Source organism: Numenius arquata, chromosome 9, assembly GCF_964106895.1.
Source record: "Numenius arquata chromosome 9, bNumArq3.hap1.1, whole genome shotgun sequence".
Classification (NCBI taxonomy): Eukaryota; Metazoa; Chordata; class Aves; order Charadriiformes; family Scolopacidae; genus Numenius; species Numenius arquata.
Window position 1 is genome coordinate 14,770,836 of NC_133584.1, and position 18,361 is coordinate 14,789,196.

Consider the following 18,361-nt stretch of genomic DNA (forward strand, 5'->3'; position numbering starts at 1 on the left):
AAATCATTGAAATCCCTCTATATGGCCAACAGGAAAGACCCTTATGGACACTGTGCAAAAGTAGCTCATATCAGTCACCAGGAGGTTCTCTGAGGAGACAATCATGTGTGATGTGGAAATTTCATTGTGCAATATTAAAAAAAAAGAAAGCAATGTGTCACTTCAAGCACCCTTCCAGAGCTCATAGCAGGCCACACTAGCTGCACAGTGCCCTGTCACTGTTCAAGTGCGGAGAGGATAAAACCAAAAAACTAATTTGGGAAACCAAGAGCAGGTCCCTCACCAGCAAGAGGGAGCCTTGCATGGGGCAACGATGTGAGGTAAGCTGGGGGACGGCTGGACAGTGTCTGTAACGCAGTTGAGTAGTTCAGGCGCCGGTACCTACTGTAGCAGTGGAAGGAACCAAATTTGGTTGCTACATCAGATTTAAGCCTGTCCCACAAAGCTCATCAGCAGTGGGTGGAGATGCTGCAAGCCCCACCACAGGGACTGACTGAGGGATAGCTCAGAGCTCACTCATTATTAGAGGGGCTTTTCCCTGCCCAGCCTGTCTGCGGTCACTGGTTCTGGCAGCTCCTGGCCACAGTGCTGGGAGGGAATAACCCTTCTTTGCAGAGATCTGATCCCCCCTGGAGCGAGGTAATGAGGATGTTTAGAGGCAGTGTTGCTGTTTTCCTGGAAAGAGAAGACAGTCAGAGCACAGCAGCTTCCTAGCAGTATCACGAAAACAACGGAAGGCTGTGACTGACCCATTTTCAAATGGAAAACTCTGCTTTTGTTTCCCATTTTAGTTTCTCCCTTCGAGACATCTCATAGCAACAGCTTTGCTCTGCTATTAGCAGCCTGTCCTTGTAAGGAAAAGCAAGAGCCCATTAATGAGCCAAATTTATCACTGGGAGAACTCTGCTGACCTAATTACACTAGCCACATATTTGACCCATTATGTTAACCTTCCTCTGCATCCTCCACAGTTAAAAGGAAAACACCTTTCAGCTTTAATCAGGACAGCAGAGAACACAAAGAACAAGAATTAGGGAAGAAAAGAAGAATGCCATGCTGTTCTCAGCACCCTACAACACCAGACGTGAAGTCATAACCCAAAGTGAAAGCACATGTGTCTACAGGGGAAATGCATCAGCAATGGGTGCAGACAGCCCTGACTACATAGGTATGAGCACTGGAAGGATGCCTGAAGGACGGCCGTTTACAGGGTGGCTCCAGGGATGTAAAGCCAGTCGGCGATGGCAGTGGGCAGGTGAGTCATGACTTGCAGCCTCACCCACCAATAGGTCTCCATGGGATTGTAACGGTTCTTCGGGCATGGGGAAGTGAGGGCATCGGTGATGTCATTCAAGACCAGAGACATGTCCTTCAGGCCACTGTTAACGAAGGACTTCATCAGGGCCACGTGGCGAGTGAAATACTCCCTCCCATAGTCCTCCTGCACAGTGTCGCTGGCTCCGTGCCACAGCGCCTCAGCCTGCCGGTCAATGCCGTCTGCCGTCAGGATGCCCGTCGCTGCCACGAAGTTACTGGGCTCAATGAGGATGACTCTGACACCCCAGCGGTACATCTCCTGCCGGAGGCAGTCAGAGAAGGCTGCCACCCCAAACTTGGAAATGCAATAGCAGGAGCGAGATGGACTCACCATCCGTCCCAACATGCTTGTGATATTCACCACACGGCCTAGAGAGAAAAGATGATGGAGAGATGATGGAATGCAGAAGCAGCAGCCAGAACATCCCAGTAAGAAGGTGCTTTGTTAGATGACACTGATTTATAAAATCTTAATCTTGAAGAGGTATCCAAATTCCCTGCCAAGAAGCCTTTCTCTCCTGACTCAGGCAAGGCTAGCTCCTGCTCTGACCTCCTCCATGGGTGGTACACATGCCTGCCTCTGTATTAAAAAAGATTTACAAAGCACATAAGACATTTTCCTCCTAATTTCCAAGTAGGGAAGTACCCAGATCTTCTGAGGCTACTAACTGTGTGGTCTTACATCAGTGTGCCCGACTCCTGCATCTTGCTAGAGAAGCGTTCAAGCTCCCAGCAAGCAGCGTTCTGAGCTGGAAAGGGCACAACACTGTGATGCCACACAAGCATTCTAGTTCTTTCTTTAATCATGACAACTCATCTGCAGCCACTCTGCCTAATGCAGCTACATGCTTCTAGACCTGAGCTGGATGGCAGAGACCGGTAGAGGTTTCTCTGACTCTGTATCATGAGCAGCACAGCCCACTCACCCAGCTGCTGGCCTGGAGTGCTACATGACCAGGACAGAGAGGAGACTTGTTGTGCTGCTGTCTATGGGGCAGCGAAAAACAATTGTCCTAACTCCCACCAGGAGCCCACACCAGCCCAACTGCAGAGCTCTGGAAGCTTGTCTTAGATCAGGCACTGCCTAGGGGCAGTGACAGCAGCGGTCACTATCTGTGGGTGGCTCTGTCCTTCCCCAAGACAAGATGTATACAATTATGGTTTCAGATGCACTTACAAACAGGCCCTTGAAATCTCACTAGCTATTTTTACAGAGAGGATTTTCACAGCCATAGAGCATGACACCCTTCTGCAGCTTGAAATTTTAGCTGAGAAGCAAGTGGGTGGTTCTGATCTCTCATTCCAGGCTTAAGTGCAGCTGGGAGGAACTGTGAGAACCACCTGCTGACCTGACGGGTAAGCTACCTTTTGTAGTGAAATGGGGCTTTTTTAGTGGGTAGTTACTTTCTGGAAACAGTATCTGAACAATCTTCTCAATATAACCCCTTTCTGTCCTCACAGAACACACAGCTGTGCCAGCATTCTCCCACACATGCCAAATAAAGCAGCTCTTCAGAGTTCTGCTCATACTTTACTTTTTTTTTTTTTTAAATATAAACCAAAGACTTTTGATAATACTGTTATCTTGTAAGATATCTAAAATGGTTGTTATTGACTCTCATTTATTCCACCACTACCACCCTGCAATCACCTGTGAAGTGAATAACATGAAGAGAGAAGATTCAGTTATCCAAACATGGTGGACTCTGGAGGCCGGGATTATCTTGTTCGGCCTCCAGTAACTTGTTCTAAAGGTGGCTTGGAGTCCTGTGTCATATCTGCCAGCACTGCACAAAGGTCTCTGGTATCCTGGGATGTTTAAGATACCCACCTGCTGTGTAGGTGCCTGGACTGCCCCAAGAGTGGCCTGTACTACCAAATGCTTGCACAGCATTTTGAACCCTGCTGTCTAGTTAGCCTGCATGCCTCAGACAGCCTCCTTGGACTGCACAGGCATTCCTCGAAGCACTGCCCAAGTCATGATTTTTAGCTACATCTCTCTGCTCTGCTGCAAAAGCTCTCTGAGTCTTGCCACACTGCCCAGCATGTACCTTTAGCTCGGCGAATGAGGGGCAGGAAAGCCTTTGTCACCCTCACGGTGCCCCACAGGTTGATCTCTGCCACGTTCTTGTAGTTGTCTAAACTTGCAAATTCCACCTCTCCGAAGGTCGAGACGCCAGCATTGTTCACCAGGCCCCACAGACCTGCCAACAAACACATGGTTAAAGAGTGGAACGAGCAAGTGTCACAGAGAAGCAGCTTTCCTTGTTGTTCAAAGTAACCCAACCCCTTGACAAAGAACTGGGCACTTTTGTAGAAAAAAGGCAAGGAGCTAAAATACACTCTTGATACAAGAGAAGTGAAGCCAGTGGGGCTTGTTTAGAGTGCCAGGGAGAGTTATGGGGTCACACAAGCATTGCCTCTCAGAATGTCTCCTCTAAGGTCAAATTCTGTCCTGGGCCTTTGTACAGGTGGATCTGGCTGACCCTCTTTTTTGCCTCCCGTTGGTCCCAGGTTTGTCTTCACTCAGTGACTTTATCACAGCTTTTGCAGTTTGGAGGGGCTAGACTTTCCCTCAGTTGAAAAAAAAAAAAAAAAAAGTAAAGAAAACAAATATCTTGGATTTCTAAATCCCCTTCACAACTCTGAGTCAATGTTTTGGAAAGCGCACAGTATTAATCTGCAGGTTCATGGCCCAGTTAACAGCTCCTAGTTAACCAGCTATTTGGTTTCCCTCAATACTAACTACAGCAGGACATGGCAGACTTACAACCAATCCTTAAAACTACTAGAATTTAAAAATTAGCAACTTTTGTGCATGCAGTCATGTCAAAATTAAACTGACTGCACTTACCAAGAGCTTCTGCACTGAGTCCCTTACATGTCCAGGACTCATCAGGTCACTGAGAACTTCACCCTTCAAAGTGATTACTGCAGGACTCTCAGTGGCAAACATTTGTAGGACTGAGTCTGTACTTTGTGAATTTGTGGAAGCACAGGACTACGCAGCCATAAACTGCAGGAGGAACAAACAGAAGAGCTGGAACAAGAGTTCTCCTCATTAGATGTCTTGCTATACACCATGGTTATTTTTCACTGTGTAAGTATCCAGTTGGAGCCAGGGCCCTTCTACTCCCGGACTTTCCTCTTACCACCAAGAACACACACAGGGCTAAGGTGGAGTCTTCAGGTCCAGGGAGCTCTGACATTGCTATCAAAAACACCCACGTCATGCCACCTTGTTGATAAAATTTATCAAGCTCGCTCTCAAAAATTTTTGGGCTGTTTGCCCTGCCTCTGCTCCATAGCTTCCCTGCCCTGATGTATGAAAACCTTTTAATAATTTCCAGCCTGCATTTATTCATGGTCAGATAGTAACCATGCATTGGACCAAACGCAGCCCTCTAGGAAAATTGCAATATTCTACCATTGCCAAATAAATACCAATGGAATTTATCCTCCTAGTGCATTTAAAAACACCAGTATGCCCTTCGTAGACTGGGTCTCTACTCTCACACTGGCCCTGCCCTGTTCCCAGCTAAGCTTTTTCCCTGCAGGCCATTGACCAGCTGTGTATAGCAGACAGAGGCGGTCATGTCCTACCCAGTGATAACAGTGCATTAACCATTCTCTCATGGCCTGTCCCAGAATGGATTTGCCTATTTCACCGTTCCTCCATCTCCCAGCTCTCACACGGTGATCCCAGCACCCCCTTTGCCCTGCACACCTGTATCTGACAGACAGTGGTGAATATTGCTCCAGTTCACTGGCCTGCAGCCCTGTCCTCCTCCAAAACAACCCCTTCCCAATTCCCACCGGGCCACAACAGCCCCATGGGCTGCTTGGGGTAAGTCATGGCCCGCAGCAAAAACCAAGAAAACATCTTGCTTACCTATCCTTACTTCCAGTTTTATTAATTCAAGTTTCTAAATGCCACAGCCAGGTAGTTCACTCCTGCTCTACCCGAGATCCCCTGCCTGTTGCTACTGTACTTACTGAAGCTGCCAGCTTTCATGGGTCAAGACAACTTTGACATTCACACTCATCTGGCAGCCAGCACAGCATCTCAGCCTGAACGGGGTCCCCTGTGCTGCTGCAAAGCAAGCTCTAACCGCTAGCAGGAAGCCCATGGAAACAAGGCATCTGATGGTGTAATTTCACCAGTAACAAAAGCTATGCAGAGCAAATTTGGCAGGGATTTACCAAAGACCATAAAAGAAACTGTCAGTCCCAAACTGACCTCTGCAGAGTATTCCCAATTCTAAATTTCTCTATGACAATTTCCCATTTCTTGGGTTACGAGGTTAGATTCAGGGACGTTCATGAAAACATTATTTATAATTCTTGGAACGTCATTGCTCACCGATCAGGTCACATTACGCACAGAACAAAGTGCTGACAAGTACCCAGCCACAGGCCTGTTTGCCAGAAAGCCGTGTGTTTATTGAGCAGAGCCTTATCACTATTATTTCTTTAGTGTCAACAATACAGTGGGAACTGCCTAAGACTGAAAACAAAGAGGGGCACTCCCATCGAAATTAGTTTAGCCTTATGTACACAGCACAGTGAGAAGAGGTATAAATGCACAGCACAAGAACTGTTCTGCACTCGCTGCTCTGGGGCCTCTCTCAGTGTGCAACAAGCACCCATGTGCAAGACACCTCAGCCTCAGTGGTCTCTATCTTCCAGCGCTTTTTACTGAGCACTATTTATTGGCAAGCGCCAAACTTCTGTCACACTGATGTCCCTCAAAAGAAGCCTTTGCTGCTTTGCACGCTGCTGCAGCAAACTACAAAATAAGGCGCTCAAGAGCCGGAGGAACCAGTCCAACTTGCTGATCAAGGATGCAAGACTTCTCTGTCCCTGCTACACACAAGGTTTCGCAAACACTGCTGCATTTATAGAAGCAAGAGCTGCTCCCTTACAAGCTTTCACTCAGTGGGAAATGGCTCTGTGCCACCACTGCTGTTGCTGGGTTCTTCAGGAAAAGCTTGAGAAGCTGTGAAATGTGTGATGAGGGCTGGGTGATTGTGTAGGAAGAAAAAAATCATACAGAGAGAACATGTGTGGGAACAGAGCTTGTATGTAATACAGTTACATTTTATAAGCTCATTTTAGAAGGAAGGGTGTGCTCACGTAATTTGCATGAAGATGAGAGCTGCTGTTATTTAGTAGCTTTATACTTGCTGTGAACAAAGGCAGGTCCATGGCAGTCTCATCCATGCCTCAAGGGGAGCAACCACCCTCCAGCCACACAACCCCCAAGTCCTGAAGCCACAGATGTGAAACTTCAACACACCCTCAGCCTGGGTCTACAGCTGCTGTCCAGCTTCCTAATTGCACAGAGGCTGCAGAGAAACCCAGGTGGGACAAGAAGCCTCACAGCCTCACACATGGGAAGAGGTGAGGTGGGGTCACACCAGGCTCACATCCCATTGCCAAACCACTCACATGAGGAGCTTCCTGATACCCAATCCAGAAGCAAAGCCGTTCAGTGATGCAATCAGCCATCCTTTTGCCCAGGAACCTCTGCTCCACTCAAGCCCAGAGGTCAGTTCAAGGATAGACATGGACCACCTTGGCACTAGCAGCATCTTGAGCTGCCTGTGTGGTCCTGCAATAAACACTCTCTTGCCTTCCCAAGCTCATGCACATTTCCAAGAAGGAAGGAAGCATGCAGAAGGGTTTCCTACCTTCTTTCACATATGCTCCTATGGCCTGCAAGTTGGACTCACACTTTAGGTGGAGTGCGGATTAAGGTGGTCTATGCAGAGCCCATCCTGGATCCTGTCCCACATCACCTTTGGGATGTTGCTTGGCAAACTGAAAACGTGGATTGACCTGGCTGAAGTATAATCCAGGTTTGGGAGAAGATCAGTTTTATCCTCCAGCTCAGCACTCATTTACACAAACAAGTTGTACCAGCACAACAGAGGGGACAGCAGTCAGCAGCCAAGGCCTGTGGGTGACTAGCAGAGTCACCACAGAAAGGTCTGCGGGAACCAGGCAGCAGCAGGAACACCAGGAGGGGATCAGGCTCTGCCCACCCTATGCTCGTTGCAGACACTCAAGGAGAAAGACGCAGGCTCTTGTGGGCTTGCTGCCACTCATCACTTTTTATGGGATGTAGGTCTAAGCCTCACCCTCTAGCCAGTCTTGGTCTCTTCCCATGTGGATGTCACATCAACTGCAGGACAGTTCTCCTCACTGACCCGGGTACAGCACTGCCTGACTGCCAGCCACACACTGTCACAGGCCCCCAGGCTTGTTGACCTTATTTTGGAGGTGCAGAATGGGAATGACCTGGCCAGTGCATGGCCTGCTCTGTAGGAAAGGTTCTGTGAGCACAGCAAAGAAACATCTGTACTGGAAATACAAAGATCCACACAGACCTTCCTCTTGCTCCTTCAGGGTCCTCTTCACAAAATCTACAGCCTGAGCCACCTCCAGGTCACTGCACACATCCATCTGTAGCACTTGCATGCGATCTGACTTCATGTTCTTCAGCTCCCTGGCTCCGTCTCCATTCTCGTCCTGCTCAGCAGAAAAGAAAGATGTCCCACTAAGACAGACAAGGAGCAGTAATGCAGACTGGGGTCAGGACAGGAAATAGAAGCTATTGACACTGCACACAGAGGTGTAAACCTGGTGCACAAATAAGCATGAGAGCCACACAAACCGGCGTGCAATCCACCACCACCTTTCTATTCCCTCCAGAACAGCCCCTGTATCTGCACCAGTGACCCACTGCCCTGAAGGGCCACAAAGCCCCTGCTGTTCACTCCTCACACAGAGTGAATATTTCACATCCGCAATACTGTCAAATGCTGTGCCAGCCTGGGATAACCATGGGTGATTCTTTGCTGCCTCAGATTCCATGCTCTGCAGGTAACATAACACACACTTGTTCAGAAATCAGAGTCAGATTTTCTAGGCTTAAAAGTAAAAAGCTAATTAGGCACCATACTCATCTCATTTCAAAATATTGCCTGGCTTCGTGTGAAAGGGTATTGTCAGATCACTTTGAAAACAAGGCAGCAGGGACACCTTTGGCATGCCTAACTGCAAATGGTCTGATGCCACAGGATACAGTAGGAAACATTTACAGCTGAACCTGTATAATAATAAGTTGCTCTTACTATACAGCAGAACAGGATGCACAAGAATACATGCACAGTGGAGAGCTGCCACACAAGATTACAGACACAAGGCATGAAAGGAGGAGATTCTGGCTGAGGAAGCAAGAACAAGTTTGTTTGATTTTTTTTTTTTCTTCACACCATAGGTAATAATAACTTGATGGCTCTGCTTTCCTTTCTGTCCTTTTTGTTTCTTTCCTCTTATTTTTTCCCCCTATCATTAGGGATTCTGTTACTATTGTGGGGTGGGTTTTTTTGTTCAGTCAACCTAAACACAGTTCAAATTCCAAATTTTACCTGGTCACTTCCTGACAGGATTGCTGCCTAAGCCTTACAGCCTTGCTCAGGTGCTATACAACAAATAAAAGTCAATAGAGCACAGATTAGCCATGCAGTTCCACAGCAGGTTCGAGATTTAATTCATCAAACTACTCCCTGAATCACAGGATCTGCCTCGTTAGGGAGAAGAAGTTATGAATTGGTGAGTCACCATGCCTGGCTGCCACTCTTCCTTTAGCACTTGATAGCAGCGCCCACAGCACAAGGGCAAACAAGGCGAGGAACCCTCCCACAATCACCCGCTCAGCTGCCTCTGCAGCCAGGCTGATGTAAAAAACATGTAACCACTTCGTTTTTCCACTCAAATCTCAGGGTATTTCATGTATATAGTATACAACATCTCGCCTCCACCTTCAGGCCAGTGAACAATGGCGTGTAATGAAGGAAAAGGGCTGAAATGTCCATTTCAGCCTTGAGCAAGACAGAGTAGCTCTCTTAAAAATCAATATGTACTTACATTGGAGTTATGGCATCAGTACATCCTATGGCTGCAGAGCATTTCACAACTGACATTTCCAGGTATCACAAAAACAGCAAATAAAGACTTGAAGCTTTCTAACGCACATCAAACACAGTGACGTGATGTGTCTAGCCCTCTTATCTAGCCACAGAAAGAATCCCTACAAGTGGCATTACAAGTAGGTAGTAACATAGTCACGAAAATATTATATTCCCTTTGAAACAGGTGAGGGTTGTGTGGTGCCTCACTGTATTTGTGGAAGATGCTCTTGCATCTCACTGAGTTATAAAAGCAACTTTTAGCTACTTAAAGGTGAATAAAGTAGAGCTAATTCAGCTTGTAGAAAGAAAGACATTGTAACTATAAAGGAACCAAAAAAATTTATCTGTATCTGTACTCAAGTACCAGTTGTCATTTCAGAGCACCGAAAACACCTTTCCCTACATGTTTTTTATATTTTATAATGCTTATAAACTAAAAAAGAAATATTTCCACTGTTTTTTGAGAAACAAAGTCTGCAAGTTAAAAATCCAGTATAAATGGTTTGTATTATTCATGTTGAAGTAGCTTTTCCCCTATCACCAATGCAACTCAATCTGCAAAGTTACCTTCCCAGCTACAATTTATTCATTGTTGACAAAAGAGATTGATTTTGGAAGACTGCCTTCAACTTGCAATATCAATTGGAACCACTTTTCATAATTGCAAACACCACCTCAGTCACTATTTAACTTGTAAAACAAATAGCTTGACTCGTATGACCAGAAAACCTCTTCACAAGTGAAGCAGCCATGTAATTTTATGGAAAGAAGTGAACATCATTTTATGTTCTGTGGCCTCTAGGGGCTGTAAGCACATTCCCTGTTCTGATACCCACATGGTACTTCCTCCTTGTTTTTTAAACGGTAGATTTGCCAGCTGGGAAAATACCAGGAGCAGTTCTGGTGGGAGCAGCCAGGCTGTCCTCGGGATGCACCAGCAGGAGCCACGCAGCAGCAGGAGCCGAACCGGATCCCTGGGGGTATCCTGGCAGTGCTGGCCCAATCGCTCCTGCAAAACCTTTCTCCCCCTCTTTTTGCTGCCACTTTATCTGATTTTCCTTCTCTCAGAGAACCTCCCAGCTTGCCCTTTCCCATTTCATCAGAGCTGAAAGCTGCCCTGCCCCAGCCAAGCCTGCTGCCCAAGTACTCTCCAGAGAAGCCTTCAGTGGGACTTTCCCATTTCCTACCAGCTATCCCATTTCCCCCAGTTATTCTGCCCTCAGAGGACAGCTCGGCTCTGGCTGCCCATCCCACCCTCTGCCAAGCAGGGACTGCTCCTGGGCAGGGAGCCTAACCGCCAACACAAGGCTTCTCCACCCTTCAGAAGAACCTTGCTCCAGCTTTCATCTGCCTCCCCTTCCCCTTGCTCACTCCCCTCCTGCTCCGGTTCCAAGGATCTTGACGCAGCTGGTGCTGAGGGACAGGCAGATCACACAGGGGTTTATTAGCAGAGAGCCCTCATCTAACGGACCAAGCCATGGCCTTTTCTCAGGGAAGCTCATGGGATTCAGGATTAGCTCCTGGCAAGCACTTGGGCACCCGCAGCGAGATGTCAGTGGCAATCAGGAAGCCACAAACACAATGCTGAAAACCCGTGGATCCGGCCAGCTCGCTCCATCTGCGTCAGTTCCCCCCTCGCCCTGCTGCTGCCTATCCACCCGCTCCCTTCCTGAGCTTCTGAGGAAGAACACCTTGTATTTGTCATTACTTGTTTCCATCTAACTGATTTCAGACTCCACACGATCCATCGGGATCATTTTCAACCCTGTTCCCCAAAGGGCCTGCAATCCTCCCTGCTTGGCACCGTTGCACATTTCTTTCCAAGTGAACTCTCTATTCCAGGGAGCACTTCCAAGAAAATTTCCCTGGGACTGAACAGCAGTCAGAGGCTGAGAGCGCAGTTTGCTCATGAGACTATCATGAGCGACTGTGTCAAAACCCTTATTCGGGATACACTGATTCCTTCCCCTTTAACCACTCTGCTGCTTAGCCAGAGTGAGCTTATACTGACGTGGCACAGTCTGATCCTGGTAAACTTATACAGTGTGTATCACACTATGATCTAGGCACTTGGAAAACTGACAGTTTTGAGTGTTTCAACTTCATCTAGTGCACCGAAGGTGAGCTGCCTGGTTGGCAATTCTAGAGGTCTGTCTCTTTTGGGAAGGAAAGTATAGATCTGCCCTCTTCACGCATTCTGGAAGTCCCCTGGCCTCCAGGTGCTCATGAAAATATCACCCATGGGCCAAAAATCACAATGGTTCACCCTTTAAATGCTCTTCAGTACATTTCATCAGGCCTGGTGAACTTGAACACATCCATTTATGTAAACATTCCCTGTTCTTTTGCCTTCGCTTGCCTGCAGTCCTCATGAAACCTGCTGGCAGTAGGCATCTGAACACAATTTATCCTTTTTTTCAGTAAGATCAAAGAAAACAAGACAATGATTATTTCAACTTTTTCTTTACTTCCTACTTTTCAGGTTATTTTGTAATCGATTTCTGTGTATTTTTTCATCTTAATCCTAATATATTAACAGAAATTTTCTCTGTGGACTTACTTGTCCCTCCTAAATGAAATCCTTTTTGCACTTGATCCTCTCCAGTTGTATCCCAGGCCGCTTGCAGTATTCTTGTTATTCCTGCAGCATTGCTTTTTACTGTCTGATCATTAAGAAGTCCCTAATGCACCTGACAGTGACCCATCTTGTATTTAATGCAAGAGCCTTCTGTGGTGGCCAGTACATCAGGGATTCCTTAATTCTCAGTATAAAAGCATGCAAGTAAGTGATGATGGAGTAATTATGTGTGAACTAATAGCCTGGCATCCGCTCTGCGACAACTGCCCCCATACCTGCTCTGACCCCGCAGTGAACCTACAGCAGCTCGCTCTTCTCTCATGACGGGGTAAGTTTCCTTGCATTTGTCATGAGCAGTTACATGCACGCTGCCGGTTACCACAGGGTAGCTGCATCCTGAGCCACACTGCATGTGCACTCCTTCCCTTATCAGCAATAATCACCCATATACTCATGCCTTGTCCTTCACAAGTAATCTGACCTAACAGCTCTCTGCCTTCACTGACATTTCCTGCTGCTTTTGGATCCATCGTCCTTTTCTGCAGTCACTATACGCTTCCTTTTCTCAGAGCAGTCAGCTCTAGATTTATAACCATTTTCATCCCACAGGTATTCTACCATTAGGTTTCCAGCGAGCTCCTGCTCATCAAATTTTAAGTTTCTAGGCTATTAACTCCCTCAACCAACACCAGGCTGTCCAAAAGAATGCTGGCTGTCCCAAGAACCGTAGAAAACATTTGGCTGTATTTCTTTTGCAACAGCTACCCAGGTAACTGTGTTACCACCAGGCCCTGACCTTCAGATGCACCTAACAGCAGATGAAACCACACCAACAATCCAGGGGAAAAAAACCCACTCACAAGTGAAATCCTAGGGCACCAAGTCCAGATTTCCTGAAAATTTATTAACACACAGAACAAGAAAAATAACATTTCTCCCACTCTCTACTCCTTCAGGGTCAAGTGGTCAGTCAATCTCCTGAAAGTCACCTGTAGATCAACTGTGACCGATGATGCATTTTCCTCTTCCACACAGAATGTAAGTAATGAAGCACAAACATTTTGGCTCCGAGTAAGAATTTGCCATGCCAGATCAGAGGGGATGCTGAGAGCTGCCCAAACATTCTGGGACAGATAATAATCTGTGCTGGAGAAGTATTTTTTTATTTATTTTTTTCAATCAATAAAAAAAGCAAGCAGGGCCCACTTTGGTAGCGTGTATTTTCTTTATGTGGCTTCAAATGGAGCCTGGCCCTCCCTGCTCCCCACTAGCATGTCTGGCTTCTGAACAGCCCTCTCAGACCACCCTATCTCCCCTCTCCTTTCTGTTCCCTACACCTGCTGCTCAGCAAAGTGAGTGCCCGACTTGCTATCATCACAGAGTCCCAAAGCAGCATATGACATGATTACTGAAGGATTTACAGAGCCTCCTCATGGAAATTTCCAAATAATGGCAGTTTTCCAACAGGACTCTCTTGCTCTCAAGTTACACAATATGTCAGCTGATAATAACTTTCCCTTCTGGTGTGGTGGAAGAACGTAACCTCCGCTGAGATCACACAGGCAATGAGGGCCACCTTTTTGTGTTTGTTCTCGCCCTGCACACTACTCAAGAATCTGTGGTCATCACTCCCTGAACACCTGTGCCAAAATGGCCAGAGAAACAAGTGGGTATGAACCGATTTTGAACAATTCAGGTCAGAAATTACATGAGTTTTGACTACCAAAACAGCAAAAAAAAGCATAGTAAAGGTAAAACCCCAGCTGAGATGGCAGTGGAGCTGGCCCAGTTTTATAAAGCGCATTACACAACAGTTACCTGCAAGCACAGGGACCGAGATGATGGGTCTGCAAAGCCTTCTGATTCATTAGGCCTAAACTGAACTTTTGCAAGAAGTGATGACATCTGCCAAACACAGGTGACAGAGGGGGAGACCTACAGATATCAGAAGTCTACAGTAAATCCAGAAACTGAATAGTTTCTAAAGCAGCTGTAGAAGCACAGTTTGGAGAAGACACTTTGGAAACAGAACCTGACCAAGGCAGGAGAGGTGGCTTGGAGACGAGCTTGAGGAGAGTGACCCCAGAGGAGAGTGACAGTATGAAAGACAGCAACAGAGATACCAGGAGAGATAGAAAGCCACAGTGTCATAGCAATCTTGGACTATCAGATTTATTGAGTGTGCTGCAGTATTGCCAACAGGCTTCCAGCAGTGTACAGTGCCCTACTGCGCAAGCTGCTGTAGACACAGGCAGCTGACAGACAGTCCCTGTCCTAAAGAGTTCAGAATTACAAGAGTGACAAGGTGCAACAGGCAGATGAAGCAGTGGAAGCTGTCATGATCCCGGCCCACTGCACTTCCCCCAGGTCTTGGATAGGGTAAACAAGCTGTAGATGGAGAGGCTGTCACTTGAGAAGCATTTTTCTCCATTCACAGAAGAATTTTGATCAATATTACTACTCACCGCTTGCAAGCATCCAGCAAAAACAGTAAATCCCTTTGAGTGGAGCCGTTTTGCCAAGGCATGTCCAAAACCTTTGTCACAGCCTGTTATTAGCACTGCCTTCCCTTCAGCCTGCGTGGGGAAAGACAGTGATACAGCATCATCAGATATGGCAATGCTTCCGGCACCACCAGCACCCAGCAAGGTAGCACAGGAGCAGCTTCCAGCCCTGCAGCCAGGGCCCAGGAGGTACAATTCCAGCTGCAAGCCATGGTGGGCATGTGCCTGTCTGCACACTAACCTGACCCAGCAATTGCAGTGGAGTTTCTGCTGGGTCAACCAGCATAACCAAGGTGATGAGATTCCTGTGTATAAACACAACCAGCTCCCAACTACTGTGAAACCCTAAATTTATTCATTTGCTGGTCTGTAACAAGTTGAGATACCTTGATACCTGCGCTAGGACAGTAGCTTGCTCTTTCAAGTATCAGTGGCCAAAGCAGAACAGAAACATTGGAAAAGAAGTTAGAGATCTACCAGCTTACAGGTATTATAAGAGAGAGCAGCAGAGAAAACATCCAAATGATAGTACGTCACCCGCTTGAACTGTACCACACTCTTTTAACTGCAGAGTGACTCTATTGTCTGTTCCCTACCAACTCCCACTCCTTGCGGTACTTTCCATGCTGTATTTTAGCACTCAGGAATGTGACTACAGGCTAGGGTTTCCTTCTGAAACACTGCAGTCTTAACAGGAACAACTTATCAAATCCTACGGTTCTCTCCTACATTATTATTATCTTTTGACTGATGGATAAATTGAGAGAGAAGATTTGATACTCCATCTGATGTGACACAACACGTTTGCGAGAGATCTGAAAACAGAATCCCAAATCCTGAAGAGACACACATTCTGAAACACTGCACTTTCACACTCTTTCTCTCCTTGAAAGCCTTCTTTCCCTACTCTCCTTATCACAGCCGTGAAGCAACAAACTCGTAAGGCTCAGGCCAATGTGCAGGCACCCAGCTGCAGTGCTCAAACTGAAACCATATCCGTGAGGCAATAACATCATATAATAATAAAAGTTCTAGAGAATGCAATAAGGAATTGAGGTCACATCCATCTCTGCGGAGATATCTGCAACTAACAATCCCCATTACTGTATTAACAGGTGGAATACGAACACTCATATTTTATATCACTGACATATGAATTGCACCACCTTGTCAAGCCAACTTTTCAGACAGAAATGGGGCAATCACCAATGCTAATGCTCTCTGATCTTGTTTTCTGACATGCGTGGTAGTGAAGTGGCAATAAGGAATAATTGCAGGGTGATAGTGATCAGAGCATTACTGCACAAACTCAGAATGTGCAGACAGCAATAAGCAAATGAGCTACACCCTGTCCTGCCCCGTATAGCATATTGAAGCTACTGCTTTCAAAGGGGAGTCATATCTGAAGTTGAAACGAGAACCAACTAAAAGTCTGTCCTGCATTTATCATACAACCAACCACATTAACAGTGATTCTTACACTCAGACAAAGAGCACCCAGCTATAAGCTAGCTCTGCTACAGCTCTGAAGGTGGCTACAGCTAAAGCACATAAAATAAGTAAGAATTAAATATACTGTGCTCAGTCTCAAATAATTTATAGTGACACAACTCCAAGAGAGATGAGGATCAAGCATAAACCAGATCACATAATTTGCCAAGGTTACCTCCCAAATTAATTTAGCAACCTGGCCCTCAGAAAAGAAAGGATTTGACTTTTTTCTCTGCCTCACTTCCCTGGACCCTTTGCTGCTGAAATCAGAAGGCTTCCCAAAAAGGCAGCAACTGAGCAGGAGATAAGGAGTTGTGATCACTTCCAGAGCCAAGGACAGGCCAACAGAGAACATGCACAATCCCCAGCCATCATTAGTTTCCCTCATCAGCCGCTCTAATAAGGACAGAGCTCAGCTGCAGGGAATAAAAGCAAATCACTGGGCTGTGTTCCTGCATGCATCTAGTTTTAGCTCTCAGCAGCTGGTTTGCTTTCTTGGGTTAAAAAACCCAAACCCCACCAAAACGTTCACAAAAAGGAGGATGTTTAAAAATCCTCTCAGTTGTCTATAATGGGGAGAAAAGTGAGGAGCAACTTACAGTATGAGAAGGTTCCTGTGATTACTTGTTAATTATTTGCTATTACGCTAATTTCTGGTAATAAAGCATATGACTACAGCAGTATAGTTCATAACAGACTGAGGCTCCAGCAGCGATAACGAGCGTGCAAAAACCCAAGGGATGTAACAGATCTCACATCTGTAGCTGCCCTCGACTTTGTGCCATGGACAGAGAGCTCCCAGGGATGGGAGCAGGGAGTGACCGCATTCCCAGCCAAAAAGATCCTATTCCCAAAAAACCTCCGAATACAGAAAAGCACAGTCAACCTTATCTTTTGAAAGTCCTAAGATAAGGCCTAATGGGCCCCATTCCTGAAGCCTGATAAGGTTAGTCTGCAGCTTACAGATTGACACAGTGCTGAGGCACGCAGAGAGGACAGGCTATCACCTCTTTAGCAGGCATCACAGTGACCTTAATCAACACTTTGAGGAACTTCAGGTGCCTCACTTGCTAAAGGTCAAATGGAGCTCTCGGGAAATACTGCTCAGGAGCCGGCACTCACATACAGCATTGCCAGGGCTCCCCCGAACTGCTAAAAGTGTGGAGGAACTTTTGGTACTGGAGGTGCTGCTGAGGCATCTGGGCAGGGTAGTGCTGTCCGTATCCTCGCTGTGTGATCCACAGCACTGAAAGACACACAGCTCAGACTGCCCCAGCGAGGCAGCCCGATTCTAACCTGCAGCTTAGCTCAGGTGCATACACCTCACTAGCTTTTCCTACTGGGATATGATTGCTTTATTAAATAGTAGAATTTATTTTACTGATGCAAACGATCTATCAAAATTATACACATTTATTGCAAAAGAGGCTAAGGAAAGTGAAGCTACTTTCTCAGCCTCAGTCTCTCTGGACAATATAGGAACCCATCATGCTTGCCTAGACTTTATCTTCTGCGTGTCACTTGTTTTCTGGATCCTGTTCCCTTTTACACCCTCCCCTTAATCATCTGCTTGTTATCAAACAGACTAACTTGCAGATGAGAGCAGTTACACAGTAAACTTTGCTTGTTCCCTTTCTCCAGAGTCGGGAAGTTGAGGTTTTCAATCCCAGGAAAAGGACCTGAAAGTATTCGCTAAAGTGCAGGTATTTTCTCAGGTGGGAGAGGGATGGGGAAAGTCAGAGGAGCAGAGCAGAGAGGGGCAGGACTGAGCTGGAGGCTCTGAAGCAAAACCGTGTTTGCTTGCCTGCAGAAGGGCTGTCCGGGGTATAGGCAGGAGCCCGGTGAACTCCAGCCCAGTAAAGAACCCCAGACATTTTGTGATTTTGTTTTTGGTTTTTTTTTTTTTAAACACGTAGAAGAGACTGGTTATGCAATTCTGTTCATTCACAGGGCTTTTTTTTTTCTCCCTTACGCTCACTTCCAAATGTAGAGTACTGGAACAAACCCCACGCACCCACCGAACGGCGGGTTTCGCCCCCGCACCGCGGGGCCCGGGCCGGCAGCGTCCAGCCCCTCCGCCGCCCCGACCGAGCCCGCCTGCGGGGCCGGCAGCTGCCCGAGGCCCTCGGCTTCTCATCTCCTCTCTCAGCGCCCGTGTTAAGCCTCCACTAGCCCATCTGCCCGCAGCCGCGACGCCTCCACCCCGGTTAAACCGCAGGGGGCCTGCGGGCGCGGCGCCATTTTGGGCCCAGGGGGAGCCGCCGCAGGCCTTCTCCTGGCGAGCCCCTCAAGGGACCGCAGCCCCCGGCCCCTCGCCGCGGTACTCACGGGCAGGGGGCGGCGGGCCCGCCGAGGCAGGAGGAGGAGGAGGAGGCGGCAGCCTAGGCGCTGCCCGCCGCCCGCCAGCAAGAGCGCGGCGCTCAGCGCCAGCAGCAGCATGGCGACGCCCCGCATGGCCGCAGCCTATCGCCGCCGCCGCCCGCGCCCGCCCC

At 47.3% G+C, this 18,361-nt stretch overlaps 1 protein-coding gene across 1 annotated transcript; it reads right to left on the minus strand.

Annotated features, from left to right (window-relative positions):
* Positions 1–1,204: 1,204 nt before the first annotated feature.
* On the minus strand, positions 1,205–18,308 carry LOC141468564 (D-beta-hydroxybutyrate dehydrogenase, mitochondrial-like). The gene is made up of 5 exons (XM_074153673.1): positions 18,198–18,308; positions 14,340–14,450; positions 7,710–7,851; positions 3,369–3,521; positions 1,205–1,686 (listed from the first exon to the last, which is right to left on the minus strand). The coding sequence occupies exons 1-5, from the start codon at positions 18,306–18,308 to the stop codon at positions 1,205–1,207; spliced, it is 999 nt and encodes a 332-aa protein (XP_074009774.1).
* Between the last annotated feature and the right edge of the window lie 53 nt (positions 18,309–18,361).